At 31.0% G+C, this 24,576-nt stretch overlaps 2 protein-coding genes across 28 annotated transcripts in view; one reads left to right on the forward strand and one right to left on the reverse strand.

Annotated features, from left to right (window-relative positions):
- The window catches only part of LOC139485267 (neurobeachin-like), a 213,792-nt gene extending 207,869 nt beyond the window's left edge, over window positions 1-5,923 (reverse strand). For 13 of the 22 annotated variants that reach the window (XM_071269593.1, XM_071269588.1, XM_071269584.1 and 10 more), the window contains exon 1: window positions 5,513-5,827. In XM_071269593.1, coding sequence (XP_071125694.1) covers window positions 5,513-5,677 — 165 coding nt within the window. In that variant the 5' untranslated portion in view covers window positions 5,678-5,827. Of the gene's footprint in view, window positions 1-5,512 lie in introns of all 22 variants that reach the window. The other 9 variants (XM_071269596.1, XM_071269591.1, XM_071269589.1 and 6 more) reach the window with 1 other exon arrangement.
- A 32-nt stretch (window positions 5,924-5,955) lies between these two features.
- LOC139485268 (septin-11-like) lies at window positions 5,956-24,166 on the forward strand. Of its 6 annotated transcripts, none has more exons than XM_071269604.1 (11): window positions 5,963-6,065; window positions 10,160-10,213; window positions 15,735-15,855; window positions 16,582-16,695; window positions 17,107-17,188; window positions 19,697-19,837; window positions 20,301-20,508; window positions 20,932-21,028; window positions 21,404-21,560; window positions 22,016-22,148; window positions 22,649-24,166. In XM_071269604.1, exons 1-11 carry the CDS (start codon window positions 6,039-6,041, stop codon window positions 22,808-22,810), a joined length of 1,296 nt encoding a protein of 431 aa, XP_071125705.1. In that variant the 5' UTR covers window positions 5,963-6,038; the 3' UTR covers window positions 22,811-24,166. The 6 variants fall into 6 exon arrangements, with proteins under 6 accessions (XP_071125709.1, XP_071125705.1, XP_071125703.1 ...); XM_071269602.1 differs by lacking the exon at window positions 10,160-10,213 and adding an exon at window positions 7,272-7,370 and having other exon boundaries at window positions 5,964-6,065; XM_071269605.1 differs by lacking the exon at window positions 10,160-10,213 and adding an exon at window positions 10,261-10,305 and having other exon boundaries at window positions 5,972-6,065.
- Window positions 24,167-24,576: the final 410 nt, after the last annotated feature.

Below are 24,576 nucleotides of genomic sequence, written 5' to 3' on the forward strand. Positions count from 1 at the left end.
TATACTTAGCGCAGACTCAGAGATATACATAATAATGGCTGTTACAAAATACTTCCCACGTAAATCTACATGTATTGGAACCTATTTGCAGACACCTTAAGGCTTCGCCGATTTTAATGATTTAAAAAGTGCAATTAAAAAAAGACAAAATAACTGTTATTCTTATTCAGATGCATAATAACAAGAGGCTCTCAAGAGCCTGAATCGCTCACCTTAATTTTTTTGGTTAATCTCTCATCAATGATTATTTTGGCTTTTCAATTTATTTAAATGTTCTTTGAATCGTCCTATTTTCTTCAAAAGCAAAAAAAAAATCATTTTTTCCTATGTTCTATTTTAGCCATAGGAGCTATGTTTCTGACATACAAGGAAATGAAATATAAAATTTATACTAGATACTCTGAAACTCATTTAGCCTAAGTTTGGCTGAAATTGATACAGTAGTTTCAAAGGAGAAGATTTTTTAAAGTAAGTCAACATGATGAACAAATTGTGAAAAACGTCTTTAAAGGGCAATAACTCCTTAAGGGGTCAATTGACAATTTTGGTCAAATTGACTTATTTGTAGATCTTACTTTGCTTAACATTTTTGCTATTTTTATACAGTTTATCTGTATCTATAATAATATTCAAGATAATAACCAAAAACTGCAAAATTTCTTTAAAATCATCAATTCAGGGGCATTATACCTGAAAAACCAGTTACCCAATTCGGCTGAAAATTTCAGGACAGGTAGACCTTGACCTAATAAATACTTTAACTTCTTGTCTTATTTGCTCTAAATGCTGGAGTTTTTGAGATATAAGCCAAAAACTGCATTTTACCCTGTGTTCTATTTTTAGCCATGACGGCCATGTTTTTTGACGAAATAAAAAATAAAGCACAAACTTTATTTTATACACCCTACTGATCATTCAGTTGAAGTTTGGTTGAATTTGAATAGAGGAGAAGATTTTTTAAAGTTAGCAAATATGATGAACAAATTGTGAAAAATTGTCATTAAAGGACAATAACCCCTTAAGGGGTCAATTGACAATTTTGGTCATACAGTATTAACTTATTTGTAGATCTTACTTTGCTGATCATTTTTGCTGTTTACAGTTTATCTTTATCTATAATAATATTCAAGATAATGACCAAAATCTGCAAAATTTCCTTAAAATTACCAATTAAGTGGCAGCAACCCAACAATGGTTTGTTTGATTCATCTGAAAATTTCAGGGCTGATAGATCTTGACCTAATGAACATTTTTACCCCATGTCAGATTTGCTCTAAATGCTTTCGTTTTTGAGATATAAGCCAAAAACTGCATTTGACCCCTATGTTCTATTTTAAGTAACGGCTGCCATGTTTTTTGACGGATCAAAAATCGAAGCACACACTTTGTGCAGGATAATCTAAGGAACAATCATGCTAAGTTTCATCCAAATCCATTCAATAGTTTCAGAGGAGAAGATTTTTTAAAGTTAGCAAATGTGATGAACAAATTGTGAAAAATTGTCATTAAAGGACAATAACCCCTTAAGGGGTCAATTGACAATTTTGGTCATGATAACTTATTTGTAGATCTTACTTTGCTGATCATTTTTGCTGTTTACAGTTTATCTTTATCTATAATAATATTCAAGATAATGACCAAAAACTGCAAAATTTCCTTAAAATTACCAATTAAGTGGCAGCAACCCGACAATGGTTTGTTTGATTCATCTGAAAGTTTCAGGGCTGATAGATCTTGACCTAATGAACATTTTTACCCTGTCAGATTTGCTCTAAATGCTTTCGTTTTTAAGATATACGCCAAAAACTGCATTTGACCCCTATGTTCTATTTTAAGTAACGGCGGCCATGTTTTTTGACGGATCAAAAATCGAAGCACACACTTTGTGCAGGATAATCTAAGGAACAATCATGCTAAGTTTCATTCAAATCCATTCAGTAGTTTCAGAGGAGAAGATGTTTGAAAAATTGTTAACGACGACAGACGACGACGGACGCCAAGTGATGAGAAAAGCTCACATGGCCTTTTAGGCCAGGTGAGCTAAAAAGCAGTAATGCACAAAAGCTCAGAGAAATCAACAAAATAAAAATAAAAAAAAGTATGATATTGTACTAAAACTGATTTTTGAGGTAGGTTTTGTTTTATTTTCTATTCTATTGCATTATTTGCATATTTACTCATTTCAGCAAGTCAACATGGCGGCTCCTTAATTACGAAATGTCAACTTTAGATTTGACAGAAGCTTACGAGAAAATCATGTAAATTAAAAATGGCAAATGTAATTGTTGGGTTTGAGAAGTAGAAGAATTAAATAGTTTTTTTCTAGTGGTTATTCACAAAATAACCCATGCAAGCTACAGATTTATTAAGATATTTTAGCTAAATATCTAACAGGGAGTAAAAAAGATCAGCCACACACACACACCAAAATTAAACCAACCCTCGCTTCAGTATTTTAATAACCGTATTTGCCCTATTAGATTGTTGGAAATTTACACATGGTCTGGGCTGTGATATTCCAATTTTATCCTGAGCGTTTTCCAACAATCTCCGGCTTCCATGAATTATTTCTTAAGCAATACACTCTGTTGTTGCAAGTCCCCCCTCCCAAAAAAAAAAGCTTACCCTTTTTTGGCCAAAAAATAATATTTGAAGAAATTATCTTCTTTCTGAAATATGAAATGAGAAAAAGAGCCCTCCTAATTTCTTTTTTATCCCCCCTTTTAAAAAAAAATCTTTCCCTCAAGATATGGTCCACTGTCAATTCATATTTCCAATGGAGTTTGCACTTTGCAACCATAATTGCCAATTTGAAATACATAAAAAATGACATGCATAATCATTCATATTCATAATCATGGCCAAAATTAATAGTCCTTCAATAGTAACTTCTAACAATAAATTGACAGCTAATCAACTCAAACAATAAAACATTTCTGTATACATAATTTAAAAGTAGTGCAAGGGAGGTAATCCAAACATACATAACATTGTACTTTGTAATGTGTTTGGATTACGGTGCAGTCCGGTGTATCCGCGCACCTAAGACTTATGTCTTCACTTCATTTAACTGATAAAACCAATAATTGGATAATATTGTGTGAATACATTCATAACATACTTTTATTTCATAAACTTATCAGTTTGTAGGATTTCACCCTCAAGATTTTGTGTAATGGGTTTCCAAAATTGGGGAAACCCATTTCTGAGAGTTCTTCCAATGTCCGGTGATTTCGCGCATGCCTTCCAAAAATAGCTTATTTTGAATAGAGGAAAGATTTGCTGCTACAAAAGGTAGCTAAATTCGAACCAAGCACACTGCCAATGATGCAGAGCAAAAATTATTTCAATTTGATAAAAAATTGACTTAAGTATAACAAATTTTATCTGATGCTGAATTTCTTTTAATGGCCATTGGCCAAATATTGTAAATCACGGGATTGCAGTTATTATTTCAATCTGGAACTTATCTATTTTATTCTTTTTTCTCCCTTCGGAATGCTAAAACAATAACAAGAACAATTTCATTTGTGTTACGGTGTTGATATAACTATATCAGCAAATGCGCGGTATCACCGGCCGCGCGGACACCGGGGACTCCACTGTACCTCCTTTACACTGCTTTTAAATTGTCCATTATATTATAAGAAACTCATGTCGTTGTCAACGTTGGTAAACCATGAGTTTGCTTTGCTTTTGTGTAATGTCTGTTAAGAGAAAACAGGTATGGCAGATTAAAATATGACTACATTTACTATACTTTAGCATGTTTAGCTAAATGACATGTGTAAAAGTTATGGTCACTTTCCAAAGTTATGGAAATATGTGTGAAAATTCCAGTCCCATCAATTAGCAGAAAGATCGCCTTTGGCTCCTCTTCGGAACCTTGAAAGACTAAAAGACAATTGTGTAAAACAAGAACAAAAATTTAAGCCCTTCTGGAAAATCAATCGACCTTGGCTTTATTTTGACTGGTCTAATGACATGAGTGTACATACTAGCAAAAGTTACCAGCCTATTCAGAAAAAGAAATGGCTCTTGTAAGGGGAACACAAAATCTCAATATAGATTGACCCTATAAAAGTGACACCCTAGCATTTATTTTGCTTAAAGCAGTGGATCCATGAAAGTGACCCAAATTTTATGTCTTAAGATTTATTGTCTGACAGACAGACACTAAACTTGAACAATGTATTTTCATGCAGCAATGTAAAGCATGATCTGTTTTATTTTTTTATTGAATTTAGTCATTCCAATTGATATCTTATAGTATGTCTTTTTAAGTTGTGATGTTATACTATTGTTTCAGAAAAGGGAGAAGGTTTGGTACCATTAAACCGTTTAATCCTGCTGCAATTGTTTGCACCAGTCCTACATGTCCGAAGTCAGGAATTTGATGTTCAGTGGTTGTCATCTGTTTATGTGGTTAATAAGTGTTTCTCATTTTTTATATAGATAAGATCATTAGTTTTCTTGTTTGAATTGTTTTACATAGGCATTTCGGGGCCTTTTATATCTGACTATGCAGTATGGGTTTTGTTCATTGTTGAAGACCATACATGTTCAGTGACCTATAGTTGTTTAATTCTGTATAATTTTGGTCTCTTGTGGAGAGCTGTCTCATTGGCAATCATACTACATCTTCTTTTTTTTTATTGAAAGCAAATTTAAAAGGATTGATAATCTAAATAAATATACTCAAATTGAGAGCAAAAAACTGATAAGTGGCCTCAACTGGACAAGTCAAACAATTCATGTGACCATGCTATGATATCAAGTTAAAAAATAATAATTAACCTGCCTTCCTGGTCTGTTTACAAAGACTTTTGAGGAGACCCAGCGAGCGGAAACTGTCATATTTTTTTTAATTTTTATATGCAGGCCCAGGGTCCCAGATAGGTTCAACGCCGAGAACGGGATGAAAAATTTGTGTTATTTCAGAACAAATTCGGATTGGAATAAAAAGTGATAAGGTGTATACCATTTGATTGTACTACAATGTATACTGCATGCCATAACTTTCCATTTACTAATGTAAATGTGTTTGTGGTATCAAATAAATATTGTCTATTACATGTACATGTACATGATGTATGTCCTAGGCTATGTTTATGAGCTTGGCATGCTGGACGGGAGGTCAAGCGTCATATTAAGTTAGCTGAGGAATCGTAGGTCATAGGCAGAGATGGGTGCTTTATATATTTTTGGACAATTTGCAGACCATATCTTCCTCTTCTTGTACCACAAATTGTCAAAATATTTTAAATGGAACTACAATGTACATGAACTGTGGGTTACGGTTCCACAGCGAGTGTAAATTAAAGTTAATCATGTTAATATACAACTCAAATTAGGAAAATGTTTCTCTTTAGAAAAAAAAGAGCTTACTTAATCATTAAGTGACACACATGACTGATTATGTAGTATACCAGTTTACAGGTAAACCCCCATGCATATTGTATTTGTGTATGTTGCAAAACATATTGCATGATGTATTATATCAATATCTTACCAAGTATAAAACAGTATCAACCACATCTTTATTTGACACCTGTCCAACCTTGATTAAACCAATCAATAAGCCAAATTTCAACTCATCATTCCCAGAAGTTTTTAGAATGTCTTCTGGTGTTGTCACTTTTGGTTCCTTTTCTCCCTCTTTCTCATTTTCCGCCATTCTGACGGACGTGTAAGGCTCTAATGGATATATTCGTCTATGTTGTTGCACTAGGACAGTTCCTTTACATCCTGTTAATTAAAAATTGACAGGTATTTACGCTTGGCTATCGCCGACTGGGTGATGCCAATACAACTTCCGGGTTACCGCAGTTAATATAAAATCTATAAATTTAAAAAAAATCTGTCTGTAAAATATGACTTTATAACAGTGAAGTGTTCTTATTTAAACATAAGATTTTGGAGCAAACAAACTCCTTAATGTGACGTCTTATTGTTTTATAAGTGTAAATACTCCGCACTGAATACTTCCGGGTCATATTTTTAGATCTGTGGTTTCTTTCTTTGAAAAAAAGACCAGAATGTCAGCCCCAGAAGTGCCATTGAAGGTATTTGTTGTATTCCTGCTAATATTTCAGACTAAAAGTCACAATTATGTTTAGGTCATTATTGAAATCAACCTCAGTTTAAGGATAAAACACTATAAAACTTGCCCCTCCCCTCTCACTGAGTCTGAAACTCTCAGTGAGAGATGATGCACAATTTTATTGTTTTCTCAAGACCATTAGATTCAAGTGGTGTTTTGTTATTTAGCCAGAATCATTCAGTTGATAAATTTACTTAAAATGCTACGAGTTAACCATCATTTTTTACACTAGTCGTTCTGGCTCCAAACAGATCCAGCCAAATACACCTTATCCAGACTAACTGACTAACCCGGCCGCTTGAACTTTTGACGCATACAACAATCACTTTTCCATTGTGGCGTCAGATATTTTGTTTTATGACGTCAAAATATTACGGGAACCTGTGTGATATCCAGTAATGTCGGACAAATAGCGATAAGGTGTATTTGAATCAGTATAAATGGATTATATTATATACATTTGTATATATATATCAAGGTTACTGTGTATTGCCAGACAAGCTGGGGTCGTGGAATGACATTATGTATTCGTGTTTCTGCTTTCAAAAAAGATGTCTTTTAAATTTTGTGACAGTGAGAAAAAAATCCAGTTTTGTATTCGTCTTTTCATTTGCTTCCAAGATGTACATGATGTAATAAGGGTTCCATTTAGTCTTTCAAACTGGACCTTAGCGCCCAAACAACTTTGTACCGTACAAGTTTTGTTAAATTTGTCTGACTTGTCTATTGTTTTAGTTGTTATGTTTTCCTGAATTCATATGGAAAAAACTGGTTATAAACTTTCACCACCGACACATACATTTTGTTATAAATACCCACAGTTCAATGACTGTACTCTTGGACTAATAAATTCTTTACCAACAATTGCCTTTTACACCTGAAGGCTGAAGCAGGTGAGAATTTAGAATAGGAAACATATATGGATCAGTTCAAATTTTAAAAATATCTGTATAAGTGATTTTACACTCACACCACATCTTCCTATATCTATCTACTGAATGTAAATTTACATGTCTACTTTAGGAATATGGTAATATGTAGAAATTCAAACAGTTTATACCTTGTCTACAAATTTTTGTTAAATATAAGTAGAAAAAGAGAGTACATGTACATGATGTATGTGGATTGTAATACATTGACAATTCTATATTTTATTCTTTAATTTAAGATAGATGAAAATGAGGAAAGTGTTGATAATATCTCAGTTTCATCAACGTGTGATACTGTAGAAAAATTATCATTAAACGAAGTGGCTCCATCAGGAGAGGTATAATTCGGCTTTGCTACAAAGTTGACATCTTTAATAGTATATTCACTTACAGAAAGTATCATTCTAATTATATAACTTTGCAGTGATTTGAGCATATTCACTTATTCTTTGACTCTAATTATATAATCTATTTGGTGTGTATTCGTGCAACATTAAAGCTACACATGTACAAACATATATTTTTCTCATGTGAACTTCTGTTTAATTTAACAAAAACAAAGCCACTTATTACTACAAAAAGTACATGTAATTACTAGAAATCTACAAAATCAATCTTTAAACAAATTAGTAAATTTTGTATTATATTTTAGTACATTTCGTAACTTCTTGTGTAAAAACTGAAAAAGAAAAAAATTATATTAGTTTAAGAAATTGACATTTTTTTCACTTCAAAAGATGTACAATACATGACAAATGCATGAAGTGTGATATTCATTTACTTGAAGTTCAAATGATAAAAAAAAATGACATTGACACATGAAAATATTTTGTTTTGTCTGAAAACTAAATACATCTTCGAAATTCATATTCCAACAATTTGAAATTCAATTTGATACTTTTGTATTTTACCACTCAGCTGCACAGTTTGCTTCTACATGTATATCCTTTCCTTCTACCCCCTGAGAGGAGAGAAAAAATATACAATAAATGTAAAAGCATATATGACATCAGTTAAAAACATTTTGCCTTCATCAGAAATTAATTGACTTATTGCTTCATACATCAACATGTGAATCATAAAGGCATTCTTTTCCAATACATTAGTTCGATAATTAATATTTAAATCTGAAAAAAAAATAATTTTATAGTCAAATTTTTATGCCCCACCTACGATAGTAGAGGGGCATTATATTTTCTGGTCTGTGCGTCCGTTCATTCGTTCGTTCAGGTTAAAGTTTTTGGTCAAGGTAGTTTTTGATGAAGTTGAAGTCCAATTAACTTCAAACTTAGTACACATGCTCCTTATGATATGATCTTTCTAATTTAATTGCCAAATTAGACTTTTGACCCCAATTTCAATGATAGTGCGAGTGGGGCATCCGTGTACTGGGGACAAATTCTTGTTGCCATTAATTTCTAACGGTATACCACATACTTATTAGGAATTACTGTCTGAATGATATAGAAAAGGGGGCCAACCACTTGACTACCTAAAGTGTCAGATTCAAAATGTAGATACATGCCACCACATTTACTTGATTAAGTGGCAAATTCAAAATCCACTATATTATGTTTGTATTTATTTATAGATGCTTGTTCACATTTAAGATCTTCTCTCTTTCCTTAAAATATATATATTATATAAGGCAAAAAAAATATATGTCTGTTTACGGTTACCCGACCATCCCTATTTTTGGGCGCTGACTCTAAGTCATTTTATATAAAGTGAAAAATAAAGTGAACTCGTGTCATAAGTGAAATAATATAAATTAATTGTCTGATACATCCCAATGTTCACAATTGTGAACACAATAGCTGTTTTAAGGAAATTCGCAACTCGTGTGATGAACACAGAAGTACATTTGTAACTACTTTGCCACCATTTTTTTCAACCAATAAGAAAGAGAAATAATCTAATCATTAAAAATTGAGGTAAACTAGGCCCATGAACAATTTGGACCACGACAAGACAAAATGGCGACACAATTATGTCACAAAAAATAAAATAAAATGGAAACACCGACCTACAAAATTTACCTACCCTATTTTTTTAAAGCATGTAATTACCTTAAACAGACATATATTTTTTTTTTGGCCTAATTATCAAAACTGCATACATGGCAAGTCTCTACACAGATATTTCTATATGGATTTTTATGAATTGAAAACTTCTTTTCCCTTACCATTGAGGAATCCGATTTGCTTGTGTAGATTATATTTAATTAGTAGACCTTGTTACCATGATTAAGAATCTTAATTTCCTTTAACATCTACATTGTATATTGTATTTTGATCAATATATTTCTCTCCACATATTGCAGTTCATTAAAGATTTTGACCAAATGGCAAGTTGTTACATCAAATTAAAATGAACACTATGATGAATTACATTTTATACCAAAATTCAAATGACATGTACATATGGGTAGTAGTTAAAATTTGCCTATAATTAATTATTTCAAAACTGTGTGCTGATCAAATTGGAAAAAAATTGCCAATTTTTGTTATTTTACCAAATTTACTCTCATTTATGGCTGTTAAGGATGTTTGCTCCTCTATTTTTTGAATTTTTGCCAGATTTTCGAAATCCTCTGGTTTTATCCATGTATTAACATCAACAAATTTTGCCCACTAACCCCCACTTTTCTTTTTACATTCTTATTACATACAGTTTAAAAAGCCATATTTCAAATTCTTATGAAATCCTTGTTATTTTTTCATTGTTTTTTAAACAAAAAAGGTGTTAATGTTAAATGTAAGAAAAATCTAGATAGGAATTATTTCCCGCCAAATTTTCAATGGCTTATATCTTGAAAACAAGCACACGGACCCATCATTTTTTTCTGCTTTTTTAGTTTCTTTATTTATATACTATCAATTTATAACAGTCTTTTAAAAAGCTTGTTATTTTGAAACAGAGTAGCGAACATCCTTAAACGCCAATAAAAATGTTCCCAGAAAACTGCAGATGTGAAAAGATATTACACATGTTACAGGTGGCAAATAGAAGTTTAGAACTGATCCTTGACAACCCTTTTGTGTACAAAATGTAGGTTTGATAAAGATAAAAGTTATTATTGTCTTTAGTTAAGACTCTGTACTACATGTATGATGTATTTTGACAGTCAGTGTTTGATCAGAATGAGACACCTCCAGAAGTGACATTCATGCACTATAAGGTGAACCACAGTTAACAATAACACACACACTTGTTTTATTAACACAGGGACAGGGTGAAGCAGGAAGAATAAGTCAATACATCAATATTAAGGCATGTAAAACAGGATGGATCAAGGTGAACACTTTCAGTTGATATCAATCTTCATTTAGGAAGATTTTTTACAATTCATGGTTACTACAGGGTTTCAACTCTTTGACTACCATTAAAATTACCATTCCTTCATCAATGTTAACCATTGGATTACCCTTGTAGAAGTTCTGATTTCTGCATGATAAAAACCTTATCCATCTTGGACACATGGACAACCTTTTATTTTCATTTCCTGGTTATTTTCAGGCTTACAGAATGATTGATAATGCTTTTTGTACGTAGCATTGTTTCAGTTTCAAGTGTTCATACCATTCTTCATTGTCACCTGGATCCATCATGACTTACCTCATTTTATTTTCAGTTATTTATTTTGTATTTAATTTCACAATTTGTTCATTATTCATGTTATTTTCACGTTTGTTATCAACATATTTTTAATAATTTTGAAAATATTTCTTAGTTTTAAGAATTGAATTGGTAGTTTGTTGTTTATTGTTTAAACTTTTGACATGAGTTATTACTTCAAAAAAGAAATAGATTATAAACTTTCTTAGTATCCATCCTTCAGTCTGTTTAGTTCATCTTCAGTTGACCTTGTCCAGATATTGTCCATTAATTGCAGTTGTGTTTCCTGTCTTCTATATATTAAACCTTAACTTCCATGTCTACTGTAACACAATTTTGCATAAGCACCATTTTTTTTTAACAGTAAATCATGCTAAATACTTATTGATAAGATTTGGGGTTATTACTATATGTTTATATATATATTTCCAAGATAAACTATGGCAGGGTGGTCAGTGTTGCCACTCTTGATCACCAGCAGTTATCCTGTATCTTCTTGATTTAATAATTTAGGAAAACTTGGAACTTTGATGAATAAAGAAAAAAAAATCATGCGAGTGAAATTTGCCTGTTTACATGTGTTCTCATTAAATAAGCTAATCTTTCATTTATGTCAATTATAAAATTAACACAGTGTTTCACTTGTTTAATTCTTTGCTGAGGTTGTATACAAAGAAGAAATTGTGGCAGTATAAAAAAAATTGTATATGATTACCAAAAGTTGCTTATATTAAGTATCTGATGTGTATGAAATACTACTCTACCTCATCATTTATGTGTTTATGAATGTTATCAACATTCCTGGTCTGTGAATCAGTAAAATTGATGTAATACATGTTCTATGAGCAAATGGCTATGACTGAAATCTAAAATTTTTATTCTATTTTACAACTTAATTGCTTAAATTTAAGTGTTTTAATGCATGGTGCATAATCCATTGAATCAAAAGAGATTAAATAAATGCAAATTTAGTTGTTAAATTTGTACAAGTACCGTATTTAAATAGGGATAATTTATTCAGTTACATTGATGGTTGGGAATATCGATTTCTTGTAAAAATATGAAAAAATAAAGTCTTTTAACAAGTTTAAGGAAAGCAGGCAAGTTTCTGTGGTTTCCTATATATGTCACTTTTGTTTGTTTACATGTTAACATTGTGTTGTACCTTGTACATGAAACAAGCTACATATTTGTACTTCACTTCAAATAACAACAATCCATCATTGTCCCTAAAAACTGATTTGAAATCTTTAATAATATCTACAAATAGATTTGTCCCAACAACATTTAAAAAACTGTTGAAATACACAAGTATAAAAGGTGTTTGTTTGTAAGATGGTACAAATTCTGTAAAAATTTGATTGGGGCGATAACCTCATTTGTTATTGCCTTTCAATTCCATTGACTTTGCTGGAAGATTATCTCCCTTTATAAATGGTAATTCATTGTATTCTAATACATAGCAAATACCCATTAATTTTTTATAATACCGCTAAAGTTATAGTGCGAAAACCAAATGTCTTCGGATGATGAAGCCAACGTCATACCAATAAACGACCGCAAAATTTTCAATTTTTGCGGTTGTTTATTGGTATGACGTTGGCGGCGTCGTTGTCGTCGTCGTCCGAAGATATTTGGTTTTCACACTATAACTTTAGTATAAGTAAATAGAAATCTATGAAATTTAAACACAAGGTTTATGACCATAAAAGGAAGGTTGGGATTGATTTTGGGAGTTTTGATATCAACAGTTTAGGAATTAGGGGCCAAAAGGGTCCAAAATTAAACTTTGATTTCATCAAAAAATTAATTATTGGGGTTCTTTGATATGCCAAATCTAAACATGTACTTAGATTTTTGATTATGGGCCTAGTTTTGAAGTTGGTCCAAAACGCGGTCCAAAATTAAACTTTGTTTGATTTCAGCAAAAATTGAATATATTGGGTTCTTCAATATGCTGAATCTAACCATGTGTATTTAGATTTTTAATATTTGGGCCCGGTTATCAAATTGGTCCACATTGAGGTCTAAAGGGTCTAACATTGAACATTTCATCAAAAATTGAATTCTTGGGGTTCTATGATATGCTGAATCTAACCATGTATTTAGATTTTGGATATTGGACCATAATAGGTAAATGTCCAATTTAAAATTTTTAAGTTTTCAAGTTTAAGTTCTTATATTAGACCACAATCATTCTGTGTCAGAAACCTATGTTGTGGCAACTATTTAATCACAATCCAAATTCAGAGCTGTATCAAGCTTAAATGTTGTGTCCATACTCATGATACTTGCCCCAACTGTTCAGGGTTCGACCTGTGCGGTCGTATAAAGCTGCGCCCTGCAGAGCATCTGGTTTGGTGTTAAAACATAGCAATAATATTGATTAAAACTAATGCCGATTTAAACAGGTTTAGACCAAAATATAGGTATAAATGTTGTAAATTTGTTTGAGTTCCAACCCTATTATGAAACTGGATGTCAACCATTGAAATAAACAAGAAGACTATTATCATTATGCTCAGTAAAAGCAATTGTTTATATAAATAATCTTTTAGTAACCATGCTAACAGTGGGGTGAAATTCACCAGTTGATCCAATTTGCCCCACCATAATTCTGAATGGACAAATTTTTTATGAGCACATTAAAAAATCAGAATTGCAAATCATGAAATATGATATACTTCTTAAATATCCATGTTCTGATATTTATTAGCAATCATAGTCATGATAGTTGATCAATTCTGTAATCTCTTTAAAAATATGGCTCCATTGTGAAAGTCAGTGGATGCATATTTTGAACATTGTAAATAAATCATTTACACTAAGTTTCTCATGAATTATGTAAAACATTTTTGGGTTAATTAGATCATAAGGAAATATTTAGTTCAATACAGGAAGCAAACAACCAAAGAACAAAAAAATTAAAACATTGAATAAAATTGAAATGTAAATGAGGAAATATTTTTTATAAAACACCATTTTAAAATCAAATTAATTTAAGCATGGATCAAGAGGAGTATTTTCATGCTGATTTACCTCCAGATTTATTTGAGGTAATTAAATTATTTTTAATTGCTTTAATGAGATCAGAACAATTTGAGTACTTGTAATTATAATAATTAATAATCAGATCTAGGTAAAGTTTGAGTATTTATAATATTGGAGGCTTCTTTCAAATTTGCCTGTATGTGCTTAGTTTGTCGCACAATATAAAAAAGCATTGGTTTAGATAGGCACATTTTTGTTTCTGTGTCATTGTAAAGAGTTGTTTTAGCAATGGTAAGAAATGTTGTATTAAACTAATATATCATTCAGGAAACTTTTTAATTGGAATGAGTGAACCATTGTATGTATTTAAGCTATCCTTCTAGTAAGTCACTTCTGGTTATCCTTTAGAATAAGCTCATTATCTAAAATGACCATTATACATGTTATATGTTGTAAGCGAAGCTGGCAGTAGTCTCTCATGGGAAATTAATTAAGGTTGAATTTCTGTCCAAATTAGTAGTTGTAATATATTTTGTCCTGGAAATCAGTAAAGTGTCATGATTGATTTAGATTGTCTCTTTCTGAACAAAAACTCCCCGAAACCCATTTACAAGAAGAATTTTGACCTAAACAGATGGTCTAATTAATCCTGCTGGATATATGTTATGTTAGCACCATTATCACATTTCAGCTGTTATCCTATTGCTAGCAAGTTGAAGGTTTGGTTAGCTTGCTTCTTTGTTTGTATTTAAAGTTTGCTCAAGCAATGACTTCTGCAAACAGATTTTATATAAGTAGGTGGAGTTAAACCTGTACATGTACATGTATATAGGTAAATTTGATAATTTGATAATGTCCAATCAAATCTAAATATAATGTATACAAGTTTAACCTTTTTATATCGTTTTTGATGTCAATCTTAAATGGCATTGCATGAGCAAACATTTATATATACAAAGCAAGCAAGGCAACCAAACATTGATCTTGCTAGCATTAGGATAAGAGCTGTAACGTTAGTTTGGATGATTAAAACTACATTTAAATTAATAAAAGAAAAGAAGAGAGATGAATGTTCTTTCATCATGTCAAAATTTGCTAGCATTGGTGTTTTACCTACAAAGTTTAATTACTAAAATGCTAAATATAGGAATGAAAGAAGATGTTGGTTTATAAATTATGTAAAGAAATTTATACAGTAACCTACCAATATGTCAAAGAGAAAGTAGAAAAGTAACTGGTTTTAAAAGTCCGTAAATACATTAAACTGTTTGCTACAACCAAGGATTTGTTTAGTCTTACTATACAAATCTATTCTACAATGTTAACTGATTATATTTAAGAGACTACATTTATCTGACAGTGTAGTTAATTATTAACCTAAATCATCAAAACAGAAAATCTATAACCTACCAATACCCACTTATAAACGTTATAAGAGGATTTTTACGCTTGCTAATAATCTATAATTTGAACAAAATAATACATCAGTGATTTAATAAGCATCATATCTTATGATCAATCACTTATGTCCGACTGATTGATGGAGTGGACCAATCTTAAGGATTGAATTAACCGTCTACATCAACCTTTCATTTATATAACTCTTCCTTGGGATTGAATTTTCTTGTTACCAACAAAGAAACAGTTTTTAGTCACTAGAAATTTATATTTGATTAAATACATACATGAAAATGCTGTAGTTTCCTTATTGTCATTGTGTTTCAAGTTCTAATTTAAGAAATTTTCAATGTACAGTTAATTAAACTTAAATTGTTTTAAAGCACTAGTTAACGTATACAGTTTCATTGCAGGGTAAAGATAAAGTCGCATGTACCTTTTTTTCACAGGACAGTATTTTGATGTGTTTCAGGAAAAGAATCTATTTAATTGATTTCTTTGATTTTTATGACATTTGAAAGAATTAGTTAAGCAATGAAGTTAAATTTCTAACATTTTACTGCAATTGTATTTACATTATACAAAACTTTAAAATCCAATAACCATATTACATTTACTTGATATCTCAGAAATGTCAATTTTGAAAGCTTCAGACAAGGAAGTAATAATCATCATCTCTTATTGAATTGTTTCAGCCTAAGGCAGCCCCTCTGAGGACACTGAATCTGAACGGCCATGTTGGTTTTGACAGCCTCCCAGACCAATTGGTCAACAAGTCAATCAGTGGAGGTTTCTGTTTTAATATCCTATGTCTTGGTGAGTATAATGTAAATCATCTTTTTGTAAGTTTTTCACACTCAAAAAAGCTCAATCTGAAAGACTATATATTTTGTGGGGCTTGTTTACGTTAGTGAGATTTTTCCTTGCCTTTGACTAAATCATGCCTTTTCCAACAATATCGAGTTGAAGGGGAACTACTAATGGTAACCTTGGTAAGTGAATTGTTTTTGGTGTGCTGTTGAAATAAATTTATAAGCAAAATAAATTAGCAAATGCTCATCTCATTTCTATGGAGATTCTATGGCCATGTCTTATCAGTCATGGTTCATTGAATTTGAAAATTTTGCATAGGTTACATGTTAAAGTGTTGCTGTTTAAATTTCAATATTTGTATTAATACTTTCAAAATAGCATACAGGCAAGTCACATTTCTGTATAAACAGTTTATTATATGTTGTGCATATGATACATGTAGCAGGGGAGCATGTCCTTCTTGTACAAAGTAAGTCTCTGGTCAAAGTAGGTTTACCACCAAATTGGGTCACATCAACTTCGAACTTAGTACACATGATCATTATGATTTTAACTTTTTAGTCTTTAATGACACTATTATGGTTTCTACAAATATGTTTTTACACATTTTAGTTCACTAAACACTAAATTGTAATATTTTATTGATATCTATTTTTAGGAGAGACAGGTATTGGAAAGTCCACCATGATGGATACTCTGTTTAATACTCATTTCTATATCTATTTTTAGGAGAGACAGGTATTGGAAAGTCCACCATGATGGATACTCTGTTTAATACTCACTTCGACTCCACACCTAGTACACATGATCTTCCTGGTGTTAAACTGAAGGCCAGTACATACGGTAAGCATCCAAGTACTAATGAAACAGATGAAAATAAAATCAAATCACATGCATGTGGTAAGAAAAATTGAATTTTTAATGCATTTTATTAAATAGATATTGATTGAGATTTATTGTTACAAATGTACACGCAGGCAATATCAAAGTGCAGTATGAAACAAAGTATTAATGAATTTCACACAAATTGCATCTTAAATATAAGTTAATATGTTGTAATATTTGTCGGATACAAAATGTAGGTGTCAGTTTGTCTGTTGGAATCAGAAAAAACTAATTTTCCAAGAAAATTAATTTAGTTTTTGCACATTATTTATACTAACTGTCATTTGCTTTGATCATGTGATATTTCTGACTGACTAAATACCATATAAATAATACAATTGTTTTACCACTATTTTTATATTATTATAGAATTACAAGAAAGCAATGTGAGACTGAAGTTGACCATCTGTGATAGTGTTGGTTTTGGGGACCAAATAAACAAAGAAGACAGGTACATAACTTATGTTGTTTACAATGTTGTAACAACAAACAACAGGCTACAAAATGACCATACACCTTATTGCTATTTGTCAGCCATTACTGGACATCACAAAGGTTCCCTTAAAATTTTTAAGTCATAATACAAAATATCTTACGCCAAAATGGAAAAGTGAGTGTTGTTTGACATCAATAGTTCAAGCGGGCAAATTCTTGGGTCAACCGGGTCAGATTTCTAAATAGCGATAAGGTGTATTGAGGATGTGAAGAAAGAAATTAAATTAATCAAAGAGCAGAATGCTCTGAGGGATACGATTGCCAAAGTTTTCATTGACACATGTATAGCAGTTCTGCGAACTTTTCATTAAGCAAATGCGTGAGATGTGGTCAAAATTGAAAAGATCAAAGAGGGAAAAAATAGATCCAAGGATACTACCGCAAATAAACATGAACATGCATGAGTCTCACACATTTTTGGCAGCCCTGGGACAGCTGGATAGTATTATTTTCAAAACTAATTCAACTGCACATGCAAAATGTAATAATCTGAATAGCAGAGATATTGTTGTCTTTTTTCAAAACTACCTCGACCCTTTTTTTGGGAAAATATGCGTCATTTTTATCAAATTGGGAAATTTATAATGAAAGATGAATTTGACTGGAACTTCAATTTGCAGACCCCCTTTTGAGAGGTAAACCCTCATTTGAAATAAGACCCATTATTGTCAGTGATGATACATAAATAGACCCTCAAATCTGCACATATAGTCATTTAAGGCATGAAAATGGTTTAAATGAGTGTTTTTCAGTTTGTATTCATGCACAATTACTTCTGAGACTGCACTGTTTGGGAAAAAAGTTGTCTTTTTGGGAATAATTTTAAGCCATTTTTTTTCAAATTGGGATTTTTCTCCAGGGAAAGAGCCTTTATTCTCCATTAATTTAAAGCAAACAATATCACTGGAATAGTCACTCAACTTTAAAAATAGCCAATCCCGGATACAAGTGTAGGAGCAATGTACTTGTGTTTTATTTTTGTACTATCAATTACAAGTTTACTTTCCACAGCAGTCACTGAGAGTGAGAGAAGGTATTTCACTTCGTATCTTATCACCGTTAATTCTAGGAGGAACCCCATTTCTAACTCTTTAAATATTAATTTCCTTTGGGTCCGTGGACATGACTCCTTTCCGTACACACTCCTCTGTTTAGATTGAGATCGTTCTTAATATAATATGACGTTTATCGACATCTAACGAGTTAATTTTTCTTGACGAGTCGTATTGTATTTCGACTTTCGATTTTGAAGGAAAATACTTCCGGAAGGGAGACAACTCGAAACGATAATATGGAAGACTCCATTTCGGCTGAAGGGTTGTTATAGGTAAACACTCCAGATATTTTAATTCAAATGATGCATATGATTTAAAATTATGCAACAACAATAACCCTGAATAGCAGACAGATATAGAAAGAATCCTATGAGTTTCAAATTAATCAATGAAGCGGGGAATCCAGAGCAACCACTCAATCTGAAACCTCTTGAAATCAAGAAAACTATACGCATGCGCATTAATACATAAACAAACCCGTGACTTGCGATTTGGAACAAGAACGTTTATTAAATGATATGATGAATGGTTCTCCATTTCTTTATGAGAGTACAGTATCAAATATCAGTTTCATATCGGTAAAATATGGAAAAACTCCACTTCAGTTCTTATATGACAGAAATAGAATTATCGGAATTTAGAGAACTCTCGCATTTATGAAAACTAGGGAATTCCCTCTGACGTGTTTCTAAATTTATAAAAAATACTAAATATAAATACTGCTTAATTCTGATTTTCCCTGTTGTTAAAAACACGTATATAGGTCAAGGGAAATATCAAACATGAAGATTATGAGAAGAACATTACAGGAAAGTTGTTTGTGTTCAATCCTTTTGCTTGTTTTTACCTTTTAAAGCAAGACAATCATAAGAATCTGAGATGTTGCTGAATGTTTAGAATAAAACGATTGACGTGAGGGAATGCAGCCCTGAGTCAACGGTAAAAGTCTACAGATTGCTTGAAAGCAATCGTATCCCAAAAAAAAGTAACAAATGTTTGGAATATTTTCTAACTCTTGTCTTAAAATCATCAATTTTAAAGCTATGTTTGAAATTATAATTATGTCTTCATTATCATGTAGTGATATAAATGTAACATCATTATTCAATCCCATGAGGCAGAGACAATGGAATATTATTGAGTTTTATGGAGTTTCCCCCTTTACATAACAAACCTCAGCAATGGCAGCAACTATTTGTTATCTCTCATATTTGAAGATGAAGCATAGTGATTAATTTTGACCAATCAAAATACTAGATTTACTAGTTCTAATGAAAGGTCACCTAAAGTCCTAAACCAATTAAAAAAATCCATTTTTTTTAAATATTGAAATGTTTCACAATCAATCCTCATTGAGACTTATTTGAAGTCAAGAGAAAACTTAAATGATAGTATATTTCCCCTTTCAGTTGGAAGCCATTAGTAGATTACATAGACAGCCAGTTTGAAGTATATCTACAGGAGGAGTTAAAGATCAAGAGATCTCTACATAACTTTCATGACACTCGCATCCATGCCTGTCTCTACTTCATTGCACCAACAGGTCACTCGTAAGTAATTAGATACATATTTTTTATAGTTCTTGCATTATATTTGTATTTTCTTCATTGCACCACTGACTAGTGATTTATAGTTGTTAGTTGAAAGCCCCCTAAATTTTCATTGAATAACTCTCTATTTACCACTTAAATGAAATTAAACTGAATAAGTATAAAAATCATTGAAAAATAAAAATAGTTGTAGATTATCTTTGGTCATTTCAGCCAGATTTTTTTTTCTTGCTTGAGCCTGTACGGCGAAAGTGAGAAAAGCAATCGAGTTGAAATGACCAATAATAATCTGTTCATCGCTATTTCACCTATGACGACCTTGTTAATTTCATTGACAATAGCATGTGTGCCCTTAGTTTCTAGCAATAATTTTTCATATCACTCTACTTTGCTGAGAAAGGAAAATTTTGTAATAATAGAGATAGAAATATTTGTTCAATATTATATAAATATTATTTTTCAGACTGAAAGCATTGGATCTTGTAACAATGAAGAAATTAGACAGTAAAGTGAACATTATACCAGTGATAGCTAAAGCTGATACCATCACTAAGGCTGAACTACAGAAGTTTAAAGCTAAGATCATGTCAGAACTGATGTCTAATGGTGTACAGATATACCAGTTCCCTACTGATGACGAAACTGTAGCTGATACTAACAAAGTTATGAATGTAGGTATTGTTGTTGTACTTAGGGACCAGTTAATATAGAAGCCTTAACAATTTATATTCAGTCCGTAGTCGGGATGTCTCTGATGGGAGTTATTTGGGATCAAAGTGCTCAGATTTCAATAGTCCAACTACAATTTCAATTTCAATGTTTAGTCTTTATTATAATTATTTAGTTTTTAGGGGAGGGGATGGAACCCCCATGACTACTGATTGGAGATAAATTTTAACTTTGCTATTTGGGATAAGTTTGGGCTGATCTATAAGAATAACTTTTGGTAGGAAAATATTTAGTGATATTAAAAACATTAAATCAAATACGTAAAAAAAACAATTTTAAATTGAACTGTGAACTTAATAAAATACTCCTTGATACCCAAAAGATCCCATTATCAAACTGTTTCATAATTATGTTCTTTATTTCAGTCACACTTACCGTTTGCTGTAGTAGGCAGTAGTGATGAAATAAAACTGGGAAACAAGATGGTTAAAGCTAGACAATATCCATGGGGAACAGTACAAGGTATATTCATTTCTAATTGTTAAAAACATGTTTTATACCAATAAGGAGATACACACAGTTTTTGTTTGGTACTTTAGTAGTATTGTTTTCTTATATTAATGATGTCTTCGACAATACAAAAGATAAATTTGTTTAAGAAGCTAATGTGTACATGCATGTAATTTGAAATGTGGTAAAGGATAAGTTCATGTTATATTTTAATGCAATTTGATATGTTTATCAAGATTTCAATAAGTCTACAATGCAAGTATGACTTTTATTAATTGTATTTAATATTTATTGAATTATATACCGTATCTGAATTTATTCTATATGTGCATTGAACTGCAACATAGATCTTCATAGTCATATTCTTCATATTATTACTATTTACAGTTGAAAATGAAAATCATTGTGATTTTGTCAAACTGAGAGAAATGTTGATCAGAACTAATATGGAGGACCTAAGAGAGAGCACCCATAAAACTCATTATGAATTGTATCGCAGAAACAAACTACAGGATATGGGTTTCTCAGAATCAGAATCTCAAAGGTTAGTTTTATTCTTTACAATTGTTATCACATAAAGATCATTTATATATTTGGTATAAACCAGTTAGTTTATTTCTTTTGATATTATACAAAAGACAAATTTAATATTTGGAACATAGCAGACTTTGTAAAGCTGAATATTTGATGAAAAGATTTAAAAGAAATTATTGACATTTATTGCTGAAACCTGGAATAAGAAAAATATATCTATTTATCAGTCCCATTCAACAGAAAATATGCTAAAATTTTTGCAATTGTGTATAGGTTGTTTGGTTATAATATAAAAAAAAAATCACAATCAGTCAGCCTTATACAAACATTTGCTATATATGTAGGGAAATCCATGTTTTACATTTTGTTTGATTATAACATCTATTGGATATATTTCAGACAACATGATTTTGAAATATCTTAGAATTTAACAGTAAATTTAACTTGTTACCCTTTTATTTACAGTCTGTCCGAGACATATGAACTTAAGAGACAACAACATTTAACTGAACTGAGCAGGAAAGAAGAAGAGATGAGACAAGCTTTCGTTATCAGAGTGAAAGAAAAGGAAGCTCATCTTAAAGACACAGAAAAGGAGGTAATAAAAGCATATAACTTTCAAGTTACCATACAAAAAACTTTATGTGCTGAGTTGTTTATGTAGTTCACCTATGGTATTACTAGCCTGCTAACACTGAGGTTGTGAGTGGGACTCTTATCCTAATTGAATAGGATTTCAAGGTAACCTGCCAAATGTCTGTGGTTTTGCTGGGCACTGCAGTGTCCTCAAAAATAAAAACTAGCCACTGCAAGATAGCTAATATTGTTGGAAATTCAGTTAAACTTCAAAAAATCAATCAACTTTCATTTGTTTAAATGTCTGTTTTTTCTGTACTTCACAATGAGGTTGAATGACTTAAAACTCTAAAATAGAAACATTTTGTATAATGAACCACTTTCAATAAAGAAAAGAGGTGAAAGATATGAAAGGGGACATTCAAAGCTCATTAACTTTTAATGAACAGAGTTTAAGATTTTGTTACATTGCAAATCCAGGCAGTTAAGAAAAAAAATAATGTTTAATGATCTTTTTTCCAGCTTCATGATAGGTTTGATGCATTGAAAAAGAAACATGCAGAAGAAAAGAAGAAATTAGAGGACAGTAGGAAGAGATTAGAGGACGAAGTTAATACTTTTAATGACAGAAAGGTGGCCTACCAACAACACTCATCTACCCTGGGCAAGAAAGGAAAACGATAAACATTATATAACAATATAAATTATAGTACTGCCAAAATTGTAAAGTTAATGATATTAAAGGTACAGATACAAAAACCTTCAATAAGTTGTAGTGTAGAATCTCTTAAAAAATGAAGTTGGCATAGATGGCAATATGGTGAAATGAAGTAAAAGTGATTTTGTTTAGGGAGGGTTTTTTTTTTTTTTTAGAGTTAATGAAGATTAAGTTAAGTCTTCAGAAATGATTATTTAAGGGAAAAGAAATGTATGAAAAATCATTACAGGGTATTGAGGGTAAGAATTGTTAACATTATTTTGTTTTCACTTTGAACCAATTACTTAGAAATGTTTTTTTAAATTTAGAAAAGAATCTTTGATAGATTGAGCAAATCCTAGATTTAGGCTGCTCAATAAAGTTTTTACTTGTGCAATTAAGGAAACAAATCTACGGTACTAAAGTCTTGCCATTAGAACAAATACAAAGCAATCAAGATTGTATTGTGTCATTCAAACATTTCAAATGTTATCCACCACATAGTATTTCAGCATTGATGTTGTACTTATATTTTAAATGTTAGTTAGATATAAGTAGTATTCATGTATTATTTTATTCCTTATACTCTCATGTATATTAATTTTGAACTTATTTTCTATACATTTTTTATTTATTTAAATCACTGACCCCAGTCATTGCAAATAATGACAAAATTACACTTTAATGAAAAAATAATTTATGGGGAGATAACTCCAAAAGCTCTGTAAAAATGTAAACAAAATCTTGGTTTGGTTTAAAAAGAGGAATGAGCTATTTAACACTTTTTTCATTCTCAAAGACAAAAGTAAATAATTTTTATTGAATCTCAGTTTCTAATTTATATGTGCTGTCTTTTGTTTAAGTGTATACATGATGCTAACTAGATTGTTTAGCATAATTATATTATATGAAATTGATCGTGTATGTAATCAATTTATTTATTTACATTTATGTGTATAGTACATGTATGAAATGGTTAGTGAATAAGAATATAATGAATTCCATATGTTTTTGGCTTTCTTTATGGATATTTTAACTTAATTTTCTATTTAAGATTAAAAAAAGTCTTTGAATTTTTTACTCTTCTTATAGTTATGTTATCATGTTGTTGACAATCTTTGATGTGTTAGTTTTAGTGCTCATCTTAAAAGGACCAGTTTTCACAGCTTTCACGTCTCATCTCCTAAACCATTTGCATTTATAAATGTTAGTCTTGTCCAGTATAAACTTTTACTATGCAAATTTAACATGTGTCAATGTATTTCTAATTTGTGCTGATGTTTTTGTATGCATTTTGTATCTAGTCACTATAGCTTTTGTTTAAAACAAACAAAAAAATATCATCCATTGTTTTGTTATTTATGTAACTTCCAAAACTCAACTGGCTTACATTTAAAGAAATATGCAATTTATATAAACAGTTGCAACATTAAAACAAGATATTCCTGTCATATTGAAATTGTTTCAAGTATAAAATGGAATGTTGTAGGTGGCATTAAATCAGGAGTTAAGAAAAATAACCCCAAAAAAATAGTTGCAGTATATTATTTCCTAAGGCCTATAAAAATTGCCTTGAATTTAAGTTAAAGCCACAAAGCTCTTGAAAAGCAAATGCGAAAATTTAAAACTCCTAAGAGAGCTTACTTTCACCAATCCTTTCAACAATAAGTTTGAGTTAATTTGGTCTAGCATTGCAAAATAAAAGCTTTATCTGTCTTTAATCTAATGGTTACAGTATAACACTTGTACCTCT

The sequence above is a fragment of the Mytilus edulis genome, chromosome 8 (genome assembly GCF_963676685.1).
Source record: "Mytilus edulis chromosome 8, xbMytEdul2.2, whole genome shotgun sequence".
Classification (NCBI taxonomy): Eukaryota; Metazoa; Mollusca; class Bivalvia; order Mytilida; family Mytilidae; genus Mytilus; species Mytilus edulis.

Coding starts and splice junctions, on each gene's coding strand:
- LOC139485268 (XM_071269602.1), top strand. CDS start 6,039: ATGTCAGCCCCAGAAGTGCCATTGAAG. Junction 15,856..16,581: donor TTTTAATATCCTATGTCTTG/GTGAGTATAATG, acceptor ATCTATTTTTAG/GAGAGACAGGTATTGGAAAG. Junction 16,696..17,106: donor ACTGAAGGCCAGTACATACG/GTAAGCATCCAA, acceptor ATATTATTATAG/AATTACAAGAAAGCAATGTG.